Here is a 20,502-nt window from a genome sequence, read left to right on the forward strand (position 1 = left end):
TGGTCAGGGACAGGAGGGTGTGACTGCGAGTCAGGCAGGTATGGGGACCCAGGATGTAGTGATGGAGGAGCCTCAGCCCTTTACCTTGTCCAACAGGTACCAGGTACTTGCAGCCTGTATGGATGAGAACAAGGGATGCAAAGAGGATGGGCAAACTGACCATGGCACCTTAGCCATTCAAGTGGGGGGAATAAAAAGGAATGTGGTGGTGGTAGGGGTAGTGTAGCCTTTGGGATAGACACTGTTCTCTGCAGCTGCAACCGAGAGTCCCGAAGGCTGTGTTGCCTGCCCGATGCCAGTGCTAAGGATATCTCCTCGTGGCTGGAAAAAAACTTGGAGCATGAGGGGGAGGATCCAGTTGTCGTGGTCCACGTAGGAACCAATGACATCGGTAGAACTAAGAATAAGGTTCTGCCGAGGGAGTTTGGGGAGCTAGGGTCTAAATTAATAAGCAGAACCTCAAAGGTAATAATCACTGGATTACTACCTGAGCCTCGTGCAGATTGGCATAGGGTCAAACAAATCAGAAAGCTAAATGCGTGGCTTAAAGAGTGGTGTGGGAGATAGGGGTTCTCGATTCATGGGGTACTGGCACCAGTACTGGGGAAAAGGAGCTGTTGTTGCCTTGGGATGGGCTCCACTTAAACTGGGCTGGGACCAATGTTCTGGCGAATCGAATAACTAGGGCTGTAGATAGGGCTTTAAACTAAAAAGGGGGTGGGGTGGCGGAGGCCAGGTGAGGGGAAATTTAGAAATCTAAACAGAAAAGTCAAGGCAACACGGTGTAGTGATTTGGTTAAAGATAAGCAGACAGTGGCAGAAAGGGGCAGAGAGTTTAACGGTAATAGTGCATCAGTGAATAAGGTCAAAACAGGGAAAAATGGTAAAAAGTTAAAATTAAAGGCTCTTTATCTGAATGCACGAAGCATTCATAATAAGATAGACGAATTAGTGGCACAAATAGAAATAAATGGGTTTGATCTAATAGCCATTACAGATACAAGGTTGCAAGGTGACAAAAATTGGGAACTAAACAGTCCAAGGTACTTGATGTTTCGAAAAGACAGGTAGAATGGAAAAGGAGGGGCGGTAGCCCTGATAATAAAGGATGATATAAGGGCAGTGGTGAGAAAGGATCTTGGCTCGGAGAATAAGGAAGTAGAATCAGTATGGGTGGAAATAAGAAATAACAAGGGGCAGAAAACACTGGTGGGAGTAGTTTATAGGCCCTCCAACAGTGCTATACCGTTGGACATAGTACTAATCAAGAAATAATAGGAGCTTGTAACAAAGGTAATACAATAATCATGGGGGACTTCAAACTTCATATAGACTGGACAAATCAAATTGGCAAAGGCAGTCTAGAGGACAAGTTCATGCGATGTATTCGAGACAGTTTCCTGGAACAATTATTCATGGAACCAACTGGAGCTGGCTATTTTAGATTTTGTCTTGTGTAATGAGACAGGGTTAATTAATAATCGCACAGTTAAGGATCCTCTGGGGAAGAGTGATCATAATATGATAGAATTTCACATCGAGTTTGGTAGTGATGTACTTAAGACTGAAACTAGAGTCTTAAACTTAAATAAAGCCAATTACATAGGTATGAGGGGCGAGTTGGCTACGGTAGATTGGGAAATTAGATTAAAAGGTATGACAGTACATAAGCAATGACAAACATTTAAAGAAATATTTCAGTATTCTCAACGAATATACATTACATTGAGAAATAAAAACTCCACGGGAAAAGTGATTCATCCGTGGTTAACTAAAGAAGTTAAGGATAGTATTAGATTAAAAGAGGCCCATAATGTTGCGAAGACAACTAGTAAGCCTGAGGATTGGGAGAGTTTTAGGAACCAGCAAAGGATGATCAAAAATAGATTATAAGGGAGAAAATAGAATATGAAAGTAAACTAGCAAGAAATATGAAAACAGATTGTAAGAGATTTGGCAGATGCAATACAATATTGGAAAATGTGAGGTTATGCACGTTGGCAAGAAAAATCGGAGAGCAAGTTATTATCTTAATGGCGAGAAACTGGAAAGTACTGCAGTACAAAGGGATCTGGGGGTCCTAGTGCAAGAAAATCAAAAAGTTAGTTTGCAGGTGCAGCAGGTGATCAAGAAGGCCAACGGAATGTTGGCTTTTATTGCTCGGGGGATAGAATATAAAAACAGGGAAGTATTGCTGCAGTTATATAAGGTATTGGTGAGACCGCACCTGGAATACTGCATACAGTTTTGGTCTCCATACTTCAGAAAAGACATACTTGCTCTCGAGGCAGTACAAAGAAGGTTCACTCGGTTAATCCCGGGGATGAGGGGGCGGACATATGAGGAGAGGTTGAGTAGATTGGGACTCTACTCATTGGAGTTCAGAAGAATGAGAGGCGATCTTATTGAAACATATAAGATTGTGAAGGGGCTTGATCGGGTGGATGCAGTAAGGATGTTCCCAAGGATGGGTGAAACTAGAACGAGGGGGCATAATCTTAGAATAAGGGGCTGCTCTTTCAAAACTGAGATGAGGAGAAACTTCTTCACTCAGAGGGTAGTAGGTCTGTGGAATTTGCTGCCCCAGGAAGCTGTGGAAGCTACATCATTAAATAAATTTAAAAGAGAAATAGACAGTTTCCTAGAAGTAAAGGGAATTAGGGGTTACGGGGAGCGGGCAGGAAATTGGACATGAATTTAGATTTGAGGTTAGGATCAGATCAGCCATGATCTTATTGAATGGCGGAGCAGGCTCGAGGGGCCGATTGGCCTACTCCTGCTCCTATTTCTTATGTTCTTATGTTCTACAAGTATGTAAAAAGGAAGAGAGTTGCAAAAGTAAACGTGGGTCTCTTAGAGGCTGAGATAGGAGAAATTATAATGGGGAATAAGGAAATGGCAGAGACATTAAACAAACATTTTGTATCTCCACAGTAGAAGACACAAGAAGCATACCAGAAATAATGGGGAACCAAGGGGCTAATGAGAGTGAGGAACTTAAAGTAATTAATATCAGTAGAGAAGTAGTACTGGAAAAACTAATGGGACTAAAAGCTGATAAATCTCCCGGACCTGATGGCCTACATCCAAAGGTTCTAAAAGAGGTGGCTGCAGAGATAGTGGATGCATTGGTTATGATCTTCCAAAATTCCCTAGATTCTAAATTGATCCCAGTGGATTGGAAGGTAGCAAATATAACCCTGCTATTCAAGAAAGGAGGGAGAGAGAAAACAGGGAACCTACAGAGCAGGCTCGAAGGGCCGATTGGCCTACTCCTGCTCCTATTTCTTATGTACAGGCCAGTTAACCTGACATCAGTCATCAGGAAAATGCTGGAATCCATTATTAAGGAAGTGCTAACAGGGCACTTAGAAAATCATAATATGATTAGGCAGAGTCAACATGGTTTTATGAAAGGGAAATCGTGTTTGACAAATTTATTAGAGTTTTTTGAGGATGTAACTAGCAGGGTCGATAAAGGGGAACCAGTGGATGTAGTATATTTGGATTTTCAAAAGGCATTTGATAAGATGCCGCATACGAGGTTGTTATACAAGATAAGGGCTCATGAGGTCGGGGGCTAAAATATTAGCATGTATAGAGGATTGGTTAACGGCAGAAAACAGAGTCATAAACGGATCATTTTCAGGTTGGAAGGCTGTAACTAGTGGAGTGACGCAAGGATCAGTGCTTGGACCTTGGCTATTTACAAACTATATTAATGACTTAGATGAAGGGACCAAGTGTAATGTATCCATGTTTGTTGACGATACAAAGCTAGGTGGGAAAGTAAGCTGTGAGGAGGACACAGAATCTGCAAAGGGATATAGACAGATTAAGTGAATGGGCAAGGTGGTGGCAGATGGAGTATAATGTGGGGAAATGTGAGGTTATTCACTTTGGTAGGAAGAATAGAAAAACAGAATATTTTTTTAAATGGTGAGAAACTATTCAATGTTGGTGTTCAGAGAGATATGTGTGTCCTTGTAAATGAAGCACAAGAAGTTAGCATGCAGGTACAGCAAGCAATTTGGAAGTCAAATGGCATGTATACCTTTATTGCAAGGAGTTTGGAGTACAAGAGTTAAGGAAGTTTTACTGCAATTGTACAGGGCTTTGGTGCGACCTCACCTAGAGTACTGTGTACAGTTTTGGTCTCCTTATCTAAGGAAGGATATACTTGCCTTAGAGACGGTACAATGAAGGTTCACTAGATTAATTCCTGGGATGAGAGGGTTGCCCTATGAGGAGAAATTGAGTAGAATGGGCCAATACTCTTTGGCGTTTAGAAGAATGAGAGGTGATCTTATTAAAACATATAAGATTCTGAGGGGGGTTGACAGGGTAGATGCCGAGAGGTTGTTTCTCCTGACTGGAGAGCCTAGAACTAGGGGGAATAGTTTCAGAATAAGGGGTTGGCCATTTAAGACTGAGATGAGGAAGATTTTCTTCACTGAGGATTGTGAATCTTTGGAATTCTCTATCCCAGAGGGCTATAGATGCTGAGTTGTTGAATATGTTCAAGGCTGAGATTGATAGATTTTTGGACTCTATGGGAATCAAGGGACATGGGGATCGGGTGGGAAAGTGGAGTTGAGGTCAAAGATCAGCCATGATCTTATTGAATGGTGGATCAGGTTCGAGGGGCTGTATCGCCTACTCCTGCTTCTATTTCGTATGTTCTCATGTATCTCAGAATTTGTCAACAAGATGGGCGAGAAGCAGGACTATGTTGGGTAAACTGCTTGCAGGAATTTCTAGCACTGATTAAGCACTAAGTGATTAAGGGTTAGTTAAGTGGGTTTTTTTCTCCAAAATGTTTTTAATCTTTTGAATGTTTGCTATGTTATAACTTATTTTGTCTGCACATAATGATTGATCTTAGTTGGGAAGAAAAGTAGCATCTGAAAACATTTTGAAAAATTCTTGAGCAACTTAGTTGGTTCAGTTTTTGGTAGTTGCTGATTCCAAATCGCCAGATCTAGAAAAAAAGTCTGATTTAATTCGGTGCCCTTTGGTGCTTACTTGTTGCTGATTAGTAATTTTACCTGTCTAGTGAATGGATGTGTTCTTGGTTGGCATTTTTATCAATAGGCAACTTGAGCAAATCAACATCATTAACTCAACTGGAGGTAATTATTTGAGTCAGTTAAGATTGTGAGGCATAAAGCTGCAAGTGCATACTTGATACAAGGGGGTAGAGTTTCTGCTTTGGGCGCAATCGGTAAATTGTGCCTGAAATTACACTGGTTAGGTTACAGTTCAAGTTTCCAATAAAATTCATTTGCATAATCGCAAACTTAAAATCTTCACGAACCAGCGCGATCAGGCAGCATTTTTTTTTACTTTCCATTTAAAAAGTATTCCTTAATGTATTTAAGAGTCGAATCCTGGTGCAGCGTTATTGATTCAACTGAAAATTGGTTTGTCAGCAAAAATAAGCAGTTTTAATAAGTGTCCAGTCCTCCACTGAGGAGTAACCTAATTTAAAATCAGTGAAAATGACTAAAAAACTATACTGAACTATTCAAAAGTTTCATTGGTGTACACCGTCAATTTCTTAGTAATTTAAATATTTTTTGATATAAAAAGACTTTTAAAACGTGCCTACTAGTGCCTGTGCGCCTAAGAAAATGAGTGCAATTTGAAGAGCCTTCCCAACCAGTGTAATTGGTGGAATCTCGTAATGTTGACCTGGGGCCGTGGCAAGTTTTGTGGGCAGGGCCTGATCCGGGTGAATTGAATCTTAAACCAGCATAAAAGATCGTGGAAAACACGAACATAAGTGATTTTGGGCATAACTCGTTTAAAATTCCTCGCTCTTTTGTGATGGTTTGGGAGCTCTTCCCCAAGACCTTTAATTATATAAACTACTTGGTTTATCATCAGTGGCACATGAAAACACACAAGACCTTATTTCCAGCTTCCATGTAACACTGACATTTTTATGAATTCATTATATCTGGTTGTATTTAAGTGGCAGCTTTTCAAACTGGGATCAGATTTTGTTGATTTACTGATTGTATTTATATATCAAGTCTTGCATCTAGTGTATATCACAGTCCTTTCCAGAAGTTGCACTTTGCTACAAATGCCAAACGGCCTGTTTTTAAAAAGAGAAAGAAAGCCAGTCATTTAATTGTCAGTTATTCTGACCTGGAGTCTGAAATTTACAAGCAATTTGCTGACTTCTAATTGGCCTCAGCAATATTAAAGCCACTATAATTACCTGCATTCCCATGGGGAGTACTTGAGCAGTAGCTTTAAAGAGACCGGCAATGTTACTAACTAAACAACACAATCATGCTTCAGACCTGAGGCTATTCGTGAGATCTACTAATACTAAGAAATATCTTTTTATAATGAGAGCAGTGCTTCCCTTTGAGTAGCTGATGCCATCTTCTTGAATTTAGGTCAGTGGCTCCCTTGGTAGTATGTTGATATTTGCAAGAGGCAACTGGAGGGGGGTGTTAATATTTACAAAGGGGTTTCCCACTCAAATGTTTGAAAGCTATTGGTTTAAGGTTCTTCAATTTCTCAAATGTGAAAGTAGGAATGAACACTGAAGTTATGGCTAGTTTTCTTTTCTGAGGCCCAGAGAGCCTTTAGTTGGCTTCAGTAATAACAGTCCCATAGCTAATACATTTCTATGATTTGTGGGCACCCAGAAAATAATATATAGGTATTGCAAAGTTTTTACCTAAGTGATCTTTGTGTGCCCAGTAAATAGTGCAAATGTTTGAGATTTTCTGAGAAAATAGTCATGCATACTTCGTATGAAAGTAGAGCACAGAGCCAGAGTGCAGTAGAATGGCATTCAGAAAAAGACACAGCAATAGAAAGCAGCATCCAGGGCAAGTAGAGGTATTTCAGAAGGGAAGGCAAATGACAGTTATGTTGACATGTTTATGTTCCTGTGTGCACAGAGCTTAAAACACACCAAGAAAAGTATGGAAACCGTTTCATTATTCCTATGGTAGTTGTGTACAGAACGCAACAGAACACAGTACAGGAGGTGTCTTGTGACATGGGAACATTACAGTAGACCAGTACATAGGAATATAGGAACAGGAGTAGGCCATTCAGCCCCTCGTGCCTGCTCCGCCATTTGATAAGATCATGGCTGATCTGTGATCCAACTCTATATACCTTTGGTTGCCAAAAACCTATCTATCTCAGATTTAAATTTAGCAATTGAGCTAGTAACAATTGCCGTTTGCGGAAGAGAGTTCCAAACTTCTACCACGCTTTGTGTGTAGAAATGTTTTCTAATCTCACTCCTGAAAGGTCTGGCTCTAATTTTTAGACTGTGGCCCCTACTCCTAAAATCCCCAACCAGCGGAAATAGTTTCTCTCCATCCACCCTATCTGTTCCCCTTAATATCTTATAAACTTCGATCAGATCACCCCTTAACCTTCGAAACTCCAGAGAATACAACCCCAATTTGTGTAATTTCTCCTCGTAACTTAACCCTTGAAGTTCGGGTATCATTCTAGTAAACCTCCGCTGCACTCCCTCCAAGGCCAATATGTCCTTCCGAAGGTGCGGTGCCCAGAACTGCTCACAGTACTGCAGGTGCAGTCTAACCAGGGTTTTGTATAGCTGCAGCATAACTTCTGCCCCCTTGTACTCTAGTCCTCTAGATATAAAGGCCAGCATTCCATTAGCCTTATTGATTATTTCCTGCACCTGTTCATGACACTTCAATGATCTATGTACCTGAACCCCTAAGTCCCTTTGGACATCCACTGTTTTTAACTTTTTACCATTTAGAAAATACCCTGATCTATCCTTTTTTGATCCAAAGTGGATGACCTCATATTTGCCTACATTGCCTACCCAGGATGCTGCTTAAGGTGATCACAAATGAAATGCACTGGCCAATTAGGATTCAGTTATTTTCCTTTTAGGTGCAGGAAGCGTTAACTCTGGCAGTGTACCTCATTTGTTTCATCAAAGTCCTGTTTCTAAAGCTGTTTTTATCCTAGAGCTTGCTTGTTTAGGTAGATTCTGGGGGACCAGCGCTGTAAACGACTCTCCGTGTTAATAAATTACTAAATCTGATTCTCATGGATGCAATTTTTTGTAAGTCTACTATTTTGCCACCCGAATAAAGGAGCTGGATCTAGTAGTGTGAATGCTGAAAGCCGGCCGACAGATGCCTGTCTCCCAGGATTCAAACTAAATGTGCAGCCTTACAAAAACAGCTTTTGTTTCTCTGCTCCTCTTAATGGACCTCCTGAACTTTGGATCATATGAATTGAAGTTTGTGCATTACTTCATTGTATATAGCAAATTTCAATATGACCAAGCTATAAACTGCATTATGGATATGCTGTACTTCAGATGAGTTGAAGTATTGAATAAAGTTTGGAAGTTGAATCAAATAGCACGATTCAAACCTCTACCTTAACGTGAATCTGTTTTACTGAAGTTCAATTGAACTGATGTTGATTTTACATAAAACTCAATTTTAGCTCAGTACTATAGAAATTAAGTGCTCGATTCTCTCTGATTTAAAACAACATATTTTTCAATGCCAAAGTAAGTTTTGCCAAAATCCTGGTTTAAGAGTTGGTCATGGTTAGTACTTTCATTGATCATCAATCACTGCTTAGTACTGTGCAAATGCTGCGACAAATACAGCAAGTCTAAACATGTATGGCTCAAAAAAATTATACAATAGTTAAGTATCATTCTACTGATGCTGTTGTCACTCCAGGCTTGAGAGGAAAAAGACTGATCACCTCAAAAATAAGACAAAGTGAGCATCGCTACAGGTGACACATTAGTTCAAGTATGATTTGAAATCCATAGTCAGGCGTTCTCGTGATGCTCAGAATGTTCTTCAGGAAGATCAATGTTTCCATGTCAGTTGCGGAAACGATTGTATGCTTTTGTGCTAACGTCCATCCAAGCAGCTGGTCTTCAACACCTGAAATTTGTATTGATACTCATCAGCTAATAAAGGTAATCAGGTCATGCATTTGGGAAGGGCAAACAAGGCAAGGGAATACACAAATGAGAAGATACTGAGAGGTGAAGAGGAACAAAGGGACCTTGGAGTGCATGTCCACAGATCCCTGAAGGTAGCAGGACAGGTAGATAAGACGGTTACTTTCCTTTATTAGCCGAGGCATAGACTATAAGAGCAGGGAGGTTATGCTAGAACTGTATAGAACATTGGTTAGGCCACAGCGTGAGTACTGCATACAGTTCTGGTCACCACATTACAAGAAAGATGTGATTGCACTAGAGAGGGTACAGAGGAGATTTACGAGGATGTTGCCAGGGCTGGAGAATTTTAGCTATGAGAAAAGATTGGATAGGCTGGAGTTGTTTTCTTTAGAACAAAGGAGGCTGAGGGGAGATTTAATTGAGGTATATAAAATTATGACGGATCTAGGTAGTGAATAGGGAGGACCTATTTCCCTTAGCAGAGAGGTCAGTGACCAGGGGGCTTAGATTTAAAGTAAATTAATTGGTAGAAGGATTAGAGGGGAGCTGAGGAGAATTTATTTCACCCAGAAGGTGGTGGGGGTCTGGAACTCACTGCCTGAAAGAGTGGTAGAGGCAGAAACCCTCAACTCATTTAAAAAGTACTCGGATGTGCACTTGAAGTGCCATAACCTACAGGGCGATGGACCAAGTGTTGGAAAATGGGATTAAGCTGGATAGCTCTTTCTCGGCCGGCATGGACACGATGGGCCGAATGACTTCCCTCTGTGCCGTAACTTTCTATGATTCTAAAGTGAGTTGATGTGTCCCTGACAAAGATCCACCAATGTTTGTATTGGGGAGTTATGTAGACTGTGGTGTTGCTGTAGACATGGGATGAAGATGAAGCCATTGGTGCATTTGAGTTCATTGGAAGATGGGGCAGGATCATTGGGAAGTCTGGTCAATGAGTAAGGGGGTGGGCTGGGCATCCCTGAAGTACCACTCTATGCAAGACAGTTCAGCTGCACAATGCCCCAATGCCAATCATACTGGATTTGACTCCTCTTGTACTGCATTCAATTAATTGTTTAGCACTTGAACTGGGTGGTTCTTTGATGTATGCAGTAGCCAGGCGCAAACCTCAGTTCCTGACGATAGAAGATAATCAAGTTCCTCTGCCTACACTTCCCCGTACTTAACCTTCCGAAAGAACAATAACAGATAGATCTGGCTTTTAAGGGAAGGTGGAAAGAAAACCACTCTTGAAATGCAACGTGGTATTATTGTGGAAGTTGGGCCTGTAGGACATCTCTTGAACTAGAAGGGCACTGTGTATTGGAACTGAGTCATTCCTTCTACAAAAATGCCTGTCTTTTTCTCAATCTGCTTTCTTTTCCATCCAATCCAGTGTAAAGTTTGGATTTCTTGTATTTGATCAGGGGAGATTCTCAGAATCAATTCTGAAATAAAATGCTGAAGTGTACATTTTGAAGTTTTGCAAATTGTCAAAAATCTATTTTTTACAATTTATTTTGCCTTGATGGCCATTATTTTAGTGGCTACTCCTGAAATTAAATAAAGGATTATGCATCTTAATCACATATAATATACATGATGTGGAGATGCCGGTGATGGACTGGGGTTGACAATTGTAAACAATTTTACAACACCAAGTTATAGTCCAGCAATTTTATTTTAAATTCACAAGCTTTCGGAGGCTTCCTCCTTCGTCAGGTGAACGATGTGAAAATGAAATCCTCGAGATGAAATCGCATTTATAATTCACAGAACAATGCTTGGTGAGTACACACAGTTTTTTCAACTGCCCGTTGCCAAGGCAATCAGTGTGCAGACAGACAGGTGTTACCTGTTTGTTTTTTTTTTGGTGATTTGTATATTTGTATATACCTGTTTGTTGTTTTTTTTTGGTGATTTGTATATTCTGTGAGACCTGGCAGGTAACACCTGTCTGTCTGCACACTGATTGCCTTGGCAACGGGCAGTTGAAAAAACTGTCTGTACTCACCAAGCATTGTTCTGTGAATTATAAATGCGATTTCATCTCGAGGATTTCATTTTCACATCGTTCACCTGACGAAGAAGGAAGCCTCCGAAAGCTTGTGAATTTAAAATAAAATTGCTGGACTATAACTTGGTGTTGTAAAATTGTTTACATATAATATATGTACAGGAGAGCGTCTTTTTAAAAAAAAATTAAGACTGCTGCACACTTTGTATAAATTCAAAAGTATTCCTTACAATCAGAACATCCAATGTGTTTTGACCAGGAAATGTTTTCCTTCTCCTATGGCAGTAAACATTGAAAAATACTGGACAAACTAGTTTACTATCTAAAGACTCCATTTTTTGGATCCATGGTAAATCTCAGCAATGAGCTAACAGCCATGTTAGTGTAGATATGAAACGCGTCCAGTCAATATCAATTAAAATTACAGTTAGTTGCAGTAAGTTTTTCAAGCAGTTTCACACAATACCATACTAGCAAGCCAGACTAACTGCCTTTATCATGAATAGTTTTAGTAAGCTGTGGTTTCTATAAAATATCTCTTGGCGTTAGAGCTTGCATGGTACAATGTGTCATTTTGTTTTTTTTTAATTTGTGGAAAATTGAAAGTTCTTTTGAATTTTGCTCAGTTTAGAGGAGAGTGGGGGAAAAACACCAGTTTAAGGTTTGAGTAATTTGGTCAATTTTCTCCAAGGGAATGGGGGTGGGAAGGCAAGGAGCATAAACAGGTCAAATGGAAAACTGTTTTTCACTGTGCCTGTAGCAACATGGACATGCAAAAACTTGCAACAAGAATATTGTGCATCTTATATTAATTCAGACATTTGCTGAATTTAGAAAAAAATGTCTATTTTACATTTAGATGTTAAAGTGCATACATCAAAGAAGATAATTTATTACCCTTTCACTTCTATTAGTAAACAATAACTGTTTAAGCTTGATCAAAGGAAGTGGGGTTTATTTGTTTACGTGGTAGGCTTCATGTTGGTTTGAGTGCTCGGAGTGATGTTGCAACTGGTGTCACAATCTGGATTGAAGGCGAGAAATTCCTGGTGAGTCAAATAGTTTAATCTTTTCATATCAATTATGGTGCTAACATCCAAATTCATTGTTTCCATGACTTGTTTTAGGCAGTTTAATAGGTGTGATCATATCTATAAAATTGTTTAAAACCTGCGTATTGTAGAAGAGATTTTTAGACTTCCATTTGTAATCGCAATTAAGAACTGAATTAGCCTTGAACTCCTATTTGGTACTATAAATGCTGTGTGCTTTGACATTTTGGAAACTCGCATTTTTTTATTATAGTTGTAGGCATAAACATAATTTTCTGCCTTTGCATACTGAAACAGAAGGCAATGGTGGACAAAAAAAATACAATTGCTGACAGCCTCCCTTAATATCCTGGTGTGACAGTTTTACACTCACTAATATGGCTCTGTAGTGCTAAGAAGTCGTGTGGGGGGGTGATTTAAAAAACTGCACAGCTTGTATATACACACATTTTGCTGGTAGACAAGACAAAACAAAACTGCTGGAGGGATTTAAACACTAGAATGATAATTTTAAAATTGAGGTGAAGAAGTTTTTGGGACCCTTACTATTTGATTATCAGTGTATTCAATATTACTAGTTGTGGAAGAAAGTGATAGTATATCAAAAAAATGCTGCTTATTTTGTTTTGTAGGAATCAAGTGCTAGTTTCCTTTAAATGACATGGCTCTGCTGTGTGTTATGTATATCTTGCTTTCTGCACAGTCAGTGATTCCCGACGCCATTTGTGCTCCTCATGCCAAGCACCTAAAGTTAGTTGGTTCCACATTCTGATGTGCAAGAATTCAGTAGCCCCATTCCCTGCAGAAAACAATGATGGCTTGGGTGAGTGATAGTTATGAGCGCAGCATAGCTCAGATCATTTTAGTTGGATCAGGAGTAATTGCAAGTATGCACTATGGTTACAAATGCAACTATGGAGTAAGGTAAATGCAATCAACTACCACAGAGAGCTTGAGTAGTTCAGGGAAAACTTTGGAATCCCATTAAAAGTTCAATTGAAGCACAGAAATAGACTCAAAGTTTAAATGATAGCTCTGTAATGTCATTAAGCATTGAATTGGCCCAAAGTTCGATTAATAATTAATAAATAATATCCAATTTCATTGGCAAGTCATATTTTACAGGTCCAAGTTAATGGGTGTTTATAAAGTTATGATAACCATTTACTTTTTCATACTAAAATCTACAAAGACATATATATGCTGGGTTTTCTGCTTGAATTTCTGAATTCTGTTCCCGTCAGACTTGCCATACAAATTACAATTTTATCCCTGTAGACTATTTAATGATCTACCCCACCTCAATCTAAAATATCAGGGGTGGCTCGTATTCATTCAGAGAATTTATCACAACCATATCGATTGATGCAGGAGGGAAAGTTGCAGGTTTAAGAGTATCGTTACGTAAGATAGTGTAAAAGTGTAGGTCTGATTGATGATTCCTATTACCATGTTGTGGGGTGTGTTTCAACATTTAAGGAATTTTCTTGCCGATCGCTGCAATTTTATTATTTTACACTTTGTTGCATATATTGCTTCCTATATTTTGTCTTGATTGTAAAGTGGCTTAAAAAAATGGAGCATACAACTAAAATGTAAAGTTTACTGTGGTTCAGCATTTGAAACCAAAAATAATTTATTCCAAAGGGATTTATTCTGGAATGGTGTGTATGTATAGATTAAATTCTGTTTGGCTTCAAATGGTGTATCACAGTAAACTTCAAAATGCTGGAAAGTTCACCAATAATGTATCAACATCAAAATGTCTTTGTGGGGTGGGGGTGGAAAGAGGCATGCCTCCAGACCTTCCTAGAAATAAATTTTACACCATCAGAGCTCACTTCTAAATGTCTAAATCCACCATTGCACATCCACAATTGCACTTGTGTGTACTTCCGTTTTTTTTCATCTCAAATGCAATTGATGAAATATTGGGTATAGGTGCAGCTTGAGTCATGATAAATTCATGTCCCATGGTTCTCCCATTGTAACTACTTTTTGTATGTCATATATGAGGCCATTGGGTTCCATATTTCACTGAAAAACAAAGTGGATTGTGGAATGTGATCACAATGCATTTAGTAAAAAGGAATTGAACTTATTCAGTTGCTGTCAAGCAGTGGCCTTTGTCAGGCCTGTGTTTCAGTTGTATATTGTCTTTTGAGTTGGCAGCTTTTTTGGGGTTGTAGCAGCTTTTTAGAAGCTGTTCATTATCTTTTCTAAGTTTTGTAGGTTGGCATTGATGTTTATGTAAGTGAATGCACCAAAATATGAATATTTTTCAGTGTGCAGTGACAATATTAGATTTATCATGGTTAACCATGAACGCAATTATCACCTGAAGACATTGTTCACACTTTTATTGTTGTTCACTCTGAAAGGATTATCTTCCAATGTAAATTATTTTGACTGACCAATCAGTGATTTAGCAAAAGGGAAAAATGCAAAATAGAAGGAAGAATCGGATGGAATGCAACATTTTCATCCACTGTGAACTTAAGAATTTTTTCCCACAGGACCATCTTACTTAGATTAATTAAAGAGGCCTCTTTTTAAGGACGAAGGAACTTGCATTTATATAGTGCCTTTCACAACCTCAGGATATGCCAAAGAGTTTCATAGCCAATGCACTACTTTTGAAGTGCAGTCACTGTCGTAACGTACAGAATAGCAGCCGTCAATTTGTGCATAGCCAGGCCCCACAAACAGCAATGAGATAAATGACCAATTAAATGTCTAGTGGTGTTGGTTGAGGGATCAATGTTGGCGAGACACGAGAAGAACTCCCCTGCTCTTATTAAAATAGTATCTTGGGATCTTTTACACCCACCTAAGAGAACAAATGGGACCTCAATTTAACGTCTTAACCGAAAGACGGCACCTCTGACACTGTAGCACTCCATCAGTACTGCACTCATCCGAGTTTGTGTGCTCAAGTCGTGGAGTGGGGCTTGAACCCATCACCTTTTCGGAATCCAACACCTTTTGTAAGCTCAAATCCACGAAAAGTGATGGCCAAGTGACTGAGATTTTTTTTTTCCTTAGTAAAAACCACAATGTGCTCATCAGCAAAAATCCTAAAACTTAGTACTAAAAATAGAATTTGGTTTATTCAGTCCCAGTAAAACGGTGGCCTTGACATTGAGTAGTAGAAAGGGTTGCAAACAGAAACAGCAGAAAATCACCTACAATGGCTTCTCTTCCCGCTCCCGCACCATTAACTTTGGAGTCCCCCAAGGATCTAGCCTTGCCCCCCTCCTATTTCTTATCTACATGCTGCCCCTCAGCGACATCATCTGAAAACACGTCAGGTTTCACATGCATGCTGAAGGCACCTAGCTCGACCTCCACCACCTCCCTCGACCCCGCCACTGTCTCTTATTTGTCACACTGCCTGCCTGACATCCAGTACTGGATAAGCAAAAATTTCCTCCAACTAAATATTGGGAAGACTGAAGCCATTGTCTTCAATCCTTGCCACAAACTCCGTTCCCTAGCCACCAATTCCATCCCTCTCCCTGACCACTGACTGAGGCTGAACCAGACCGTTCGCAACCGTGGCGTCCTATTTGACCATGAGATGAGCTTCTGACCAGATATCCACTCCATCACCAAGACTGCCTACTTCCACCTCTGTAACATCGCCTGTCTCCGCCCCTGCCTCAGCTCATCTGCAAAAACCCTCATCCATGCCTTTGTTACCTCTAGGCATGACTATTCCAATGCTGTCGCGGCTGGCTTCCCATCTTCCACCCTCCATAAACTTGAGCTCATCCAAAACTCGCACCTGTATCCTAACTCGCACCAATTCCCATTCACCCATCACCCCTGTGCTCGCTGACCTACATTGGCTCCCGGTCCAGCAATGCCTCAATTTTAAAATTCTCATTCTTGTTTTCAAATCCCTCCATGACTTTGCCCCTCACTTTCTCTATAACCTCCTCCAGCTCTACAGCCCTCTGAGATTTCTGCACTCCCCCAATTCTGGCCTCTTGCGTATCCCTGATTTTAATCGCTCCACCATTGGCAGCCGTGTCTTCAGCTGCCCAGGCCCTAAGCTCTGGAATTCTTTCCCTAAACCTCTCTGCCTCTCTACCTCTCTCTCCTCCTTTTAAGATGCTCCTTAAAACCTACTTCTTGGACCAAGTTTTTGGTCACCTGTCCTAATATCGCCGTATGTGGCTCGATGTCAAATTTTGTTAACGCTCCTGTGAAGCGCATGGGACGTTTTACTACATTAAAGGTGCTATCTAAATGTAAGTTGTTGTTGGATAAGATAGTAACTATCGGTAGTGAATATGATATTGAGCAAAACGCACCCTTTTGCTGTCACCATTCTCCTTCGCAAGATAGTTTAATTAAAATGTATTTTTCCACAGCAATGTGATAAACAATGGTAGAAGTCAGAAATAACTGTTAAGTCTTCTGGATTCTCTAAATTTACTTTTTTTTGCTTTTATTTTTGGCAATGTTTGATTCTCTCTTCAGATATGGAGTCTGGGGAGCGGTTGACATCTACTTCCTCTGTCCCTTCCACATCTTCAGCATCCTCTACAGCTACAGCATCAGCTGCTTCTAAGGGCAGCCTTTCCACAGGAGCTGCAGGGTTTGGCTCCACACTGTCAACCTGCGGTAAGGATAGTACTCTGCTTCTAGAACACCACGCCGTTTTATGCTCATTGCTGGTATATAGAATTACATAGAGTTTACAGCACAGAAACAGGCCATTCGGCCCAACTAGTCTGTGCCTCCTCCCAGCCCACCTCATCTAACCCTATCTGCATATCCTTTCATTCCTTTCCCCCTCATGTGTTTATCTAACTTCCCTTAAAGGCATCTATGCTATTCGCCTCAACTACTCCATGTGGTAGCAAGTTCCATATTCTAATCACTCTCTGGGTAAAGAAATTTCTCCTGAATTCTTTATTGGATTTATTGGTGACTATCTTCTATTTATGGCCCTCAGTTTTGGACTCCCCCACAAGTGGAATCACCTTCTCTATGTCTACCCTATCAAACCCCTTCATAATTTTGAAGAACCCTATTAAGTCACCACTCGGCCTTTTTTCCAGAAAAAGGAACCCCAGCCTGTTCAGTCTTTCCTGATAAGTATATCCTCTCAGTTCTGGTATCATCCTAGTAAATCTTTTTTGCTCCTTCTCCACTGCTTCTATATCCTTTTTGTAATATGGAGACCAGAACTGTGTACGCTATATTGTTCCTGATTGGTCAGTATTTTAGAGATGGTGACTGGTTTCCTGCATGCACAGTGCATTCATCTTCGTTCTGGTTGAAGTTCAAAAAACTAAAAATTAAAATAAATTAGCCTTCAAATGAAATTTTCATAAATCAGTGACCAGTTTTAATTTCTTTGTCTCTAACTATTTAGCATTCATATAGACTTCAGAATATTCTATAGACATTTGTGGAAAAACTGAACTTCAGAGAGTGAGCGAAATTGAGGTTGAAATGTAATATTAGTAAGCTCAGTTGAAAGGAAAGGCCCTCTTTGTTTAACTGTTCATCATTGCCTGTAGAATTCTATACTTGTGTGTGCTGTAGAAATGTTAATTAGATATAACTATTGTACTTGCTGGCATTTTTCCTCAAATATAATCAAATTTACTTTTAAAATAAGAACAGATTTCATGAATTAACATGGAAAATCCAATGATTTTGTCAACAAAGCTTTTCTAGCTACTATAAATGTTCGCCGAATTTTCAGCCTTCCTCTTCTCCCCTTCCCTCTCCCTCCTCTCCCTTACCCCCTCCACCCTCACTCCTAACAATGAGTGCAAGGAGCTGATGGATTTTTTTTGTCTCCAAAATAGAGCCTCTGCTGCTTTCCTCCCTGTTCCACCCTAGTCCCAAACCCTTTTCTCTCTAGTTTTCCCCCAGCTGCCCTCCTACCCTCTCCAAACTTGCCTCATTCATGAGAACTACCTCTTGCTCCCTTATCCCCATTCCCATTAAATTCCCCATCAACCAACTTCCCTCCTTTTCATCCATTTTAGCTAATATTGGAATTGGTTCGCTCTCCTCAGGCATGTCTCCATACCTTTCACAATGGCTGTGATCACCCCACCTCACCGCCCCAATAAAAAAAACCCCTCAACTTCACTAACTATCATTCCATCTCCAACCTTCCTTTTCTCTCCAAGGTTTTGAATGTGTTGTCACCTCCCAAATCCATGCCCACTTCTCCTGTAACTCTCTGCTTCAATACCTGCAATTAGGTTTCTGTAACAGGACCAGAAGTGGCTCCAAATAAAGTCATCAACGAAATTCTCCATGATTGTGACAATGATGCATTATCTCTCCTCGCTGTTCTTGACATGGTTGATCACACAATCCTGCTCCAATGCCTATCCTCTGTGGAATTGCCCTTGTTTGGTTCCAGTCTTATCTATCCATTCGTAGCCAGAGCACTTCTCGAAATGACTTCACTTCCTAACCTGGCATTTCCACCTCAAGGATCCATCAATGGCCCCCTCCTCATCCTCATCCTCATCCACATGCTGCCCTTTGGTGACATCACTGGCAAACATGGCGTCAGCTTCCACATATATTCCAGCTATACATCTCCACCCCCCCTCTCTCGACCTCTCCATTGCCTCTGTACTGTCTGACTGTTTGGCCGACATCCAATCGTGGATGAGTGATAATTCTTCCAGCTAAACATTGGGAAGACAAAAGCCATCAACTTCGGCCCTGCAATAAACTGTACCGATTCCATCCCCCTACCTGGCCACTATCTCCGGCTGAACCAGGACACTCTTGGTACTCTTGGTGTTCTGTTCTACCCCAAACTGAGCTGTTGACTTGGTATCCTCCCCATTACAGAAACCACCTACTTCCACCTGCATAACATTGCCCACCTCTACTGCTACCTCAGCCTATCCACAGTGAGACCCTCATTTTTGCTGTTGTCACCTCCAGACTCAATTCTCCAGTGGTCTCTGGGCTGGCCTCCCTCCCTTCCTCCACCCTCCATAAACTTCAGTTTGTCCAAAACTCTGCTACTTGTATGCTATCCTGCACCTAGTGCTGCTTGCCATTCATCCTTGTGCTTGCTGACCAACATTGGCACCTGGTCCACCAGTGTCTGAAAATTAAAATTCCCATCCATGTGTCTAGTATCTACATCCCTAAATGGCCTCACCTCTCCATATCTCTGTAACCTCCTTAAATCCTACAATCCCTAGATCACAGCCATTTATTTATTCTGGCTTTTGTCATGTCAGACGGGACTGTATTTTACGAAGGTGCTTAAGGTAGTGGCTCTGTATTTGCAGCCTCCTTATTTCTTTATAAGTTATAATTGTACATTCAAATTTATTAATAATTTATTTTCAGATGTCTTTCTTGTAACTTGGCCACAAGTGCTATAGAAACAGATGCTAACCTGTATATTGCTTTCAAATATTCATCTCTGGTTGTATCAGTGGAATTTCAAAACCATGGGTGAGATAATTTTAAGTGTGTATTATGGTTAGGTAGTTGAGTCTGCATGGTTACAGATTTTCATATATATCTATTATGGAAAAATGTTTGAAATGTAATTGGTAGTAATTTAAAAAAACAAGAGAAGCATTTAAATGTATATACATGAAGTGGGTGTTGGATGTTTTCATACTACTTGCTTCAAAATACATTTAACATTTTTTTCATGCCCCAATATAATTTTTTTAAAAATACTAAAGCATTTGCCTTTTTGTTCAATTCCAGGGCAAATGTTTAGAGCAGCAGCTGGAGATCAGCCTTTTAATTTGTCTGCAGTATCGAGTGCCTTCCCAATGGTTAACCACGCAGCCTTTGGACTGCACACTACAAGCTCAGGGCGTTCAGAGTTTGGTGGCCTGGGAACAATTGGTGCATCTACAGCCTTAGTGGGACACACGCAACTATCATCTTTTCCAGGTATTTTGAAGTTTATAATTAGATTTTTTTTTTCATTAATGGCAATCCACAGTCAGAGAAGATTTAGGCCAAGAAATTCAGTCATGCAGCTTCCATTTTTCGGACACTAACTGGCCTGCTAAGGTTTCAATATGGCAGGCAGGAAGTGCGCGCACTTTCCGGCCAGAAGTTCGTTGCCCGCCACATTGGTTAAGGTAGATGCGCTGACAGCAGGAGCAGATGTCGGCAACAATAATTAAATTAAATTAGGGACCTGTGCTTCTTGCTGAACCTGTTTTCAATTTTCAAATGCCCCAGTGCTTCATTCGCCACATACTGAACTCGCACAGCACAATGTGACGCTAACCAGCAGGAAGGCACCCTCACATAGAAACATAGAAAACAGGAGCAGGAGTAGGCCATTTGGCCCTTCGAGCCTGCTCCGCCATTCAATATGATCTTGGCTCACCTCTATCTCAATACCATATTTCCGCTCTCTCCCCATACCCCTTAATGTCTTTTGTGTCTAGAAATCTATCTACCTCCTTCTTAAAAATATTCAGTAACTTGGCCTCCACAGC

General features: G+C 40.4%; 1 protein-coding gene across 11 annotated transcripts in view; it reads left to right on the forward strand.

Moving 5' to 3' along the window:
- Nucleotides 1-20,502, forward strand: part of baz2ba (bromodomain adjacent to zinc finger domain, 2Ba) — a 295,269-nt gene that overhangs the window by 111,241 nt on the left and 163,526 nt on the right. For 10 of the 11 annotated variants that reach the window (XM_067987408.1, XM_067987414.1, XM_067987411.1 and 7 more), the window contains 2 exons: nucleotides 16,511-16,654; nucleotides 19,751-19,942. In XM_067987408.1, the coding sequence (XP_067843509.1) occupies nucleotides 16,513-16,654; nucleotides 19,751-19,942 (334 nt within the window). In that variant the 5' untranslated portion in view covers nucleotides 16,511-16,512. The remainder of the gene's footprint in view (nucleotides 1-16,510; nucleotides 16,655-19,750; nucleotides 19,943-20,502) is intronic. The other variant, XM_067987417.1, reaches the window with a different exon arrangement.

The sequence above is a fragment of the Heptranchias perlo genome, chromosome 7 (genome assembly GCF_035084215.1).
Source record: "Heptranchias perlo isolate sHepPer1 chromosome 7, sHepPer1.hap1, whole genome shotgun sequence".
Classification (NCBI taxonomy): domain Eukaryota; kingdom Metazoa; phylum Chordata; class Chondrichthyes; order Hexanchiformes; family Hexanchidae; genus Heptranchias; species Heptranchias perlo.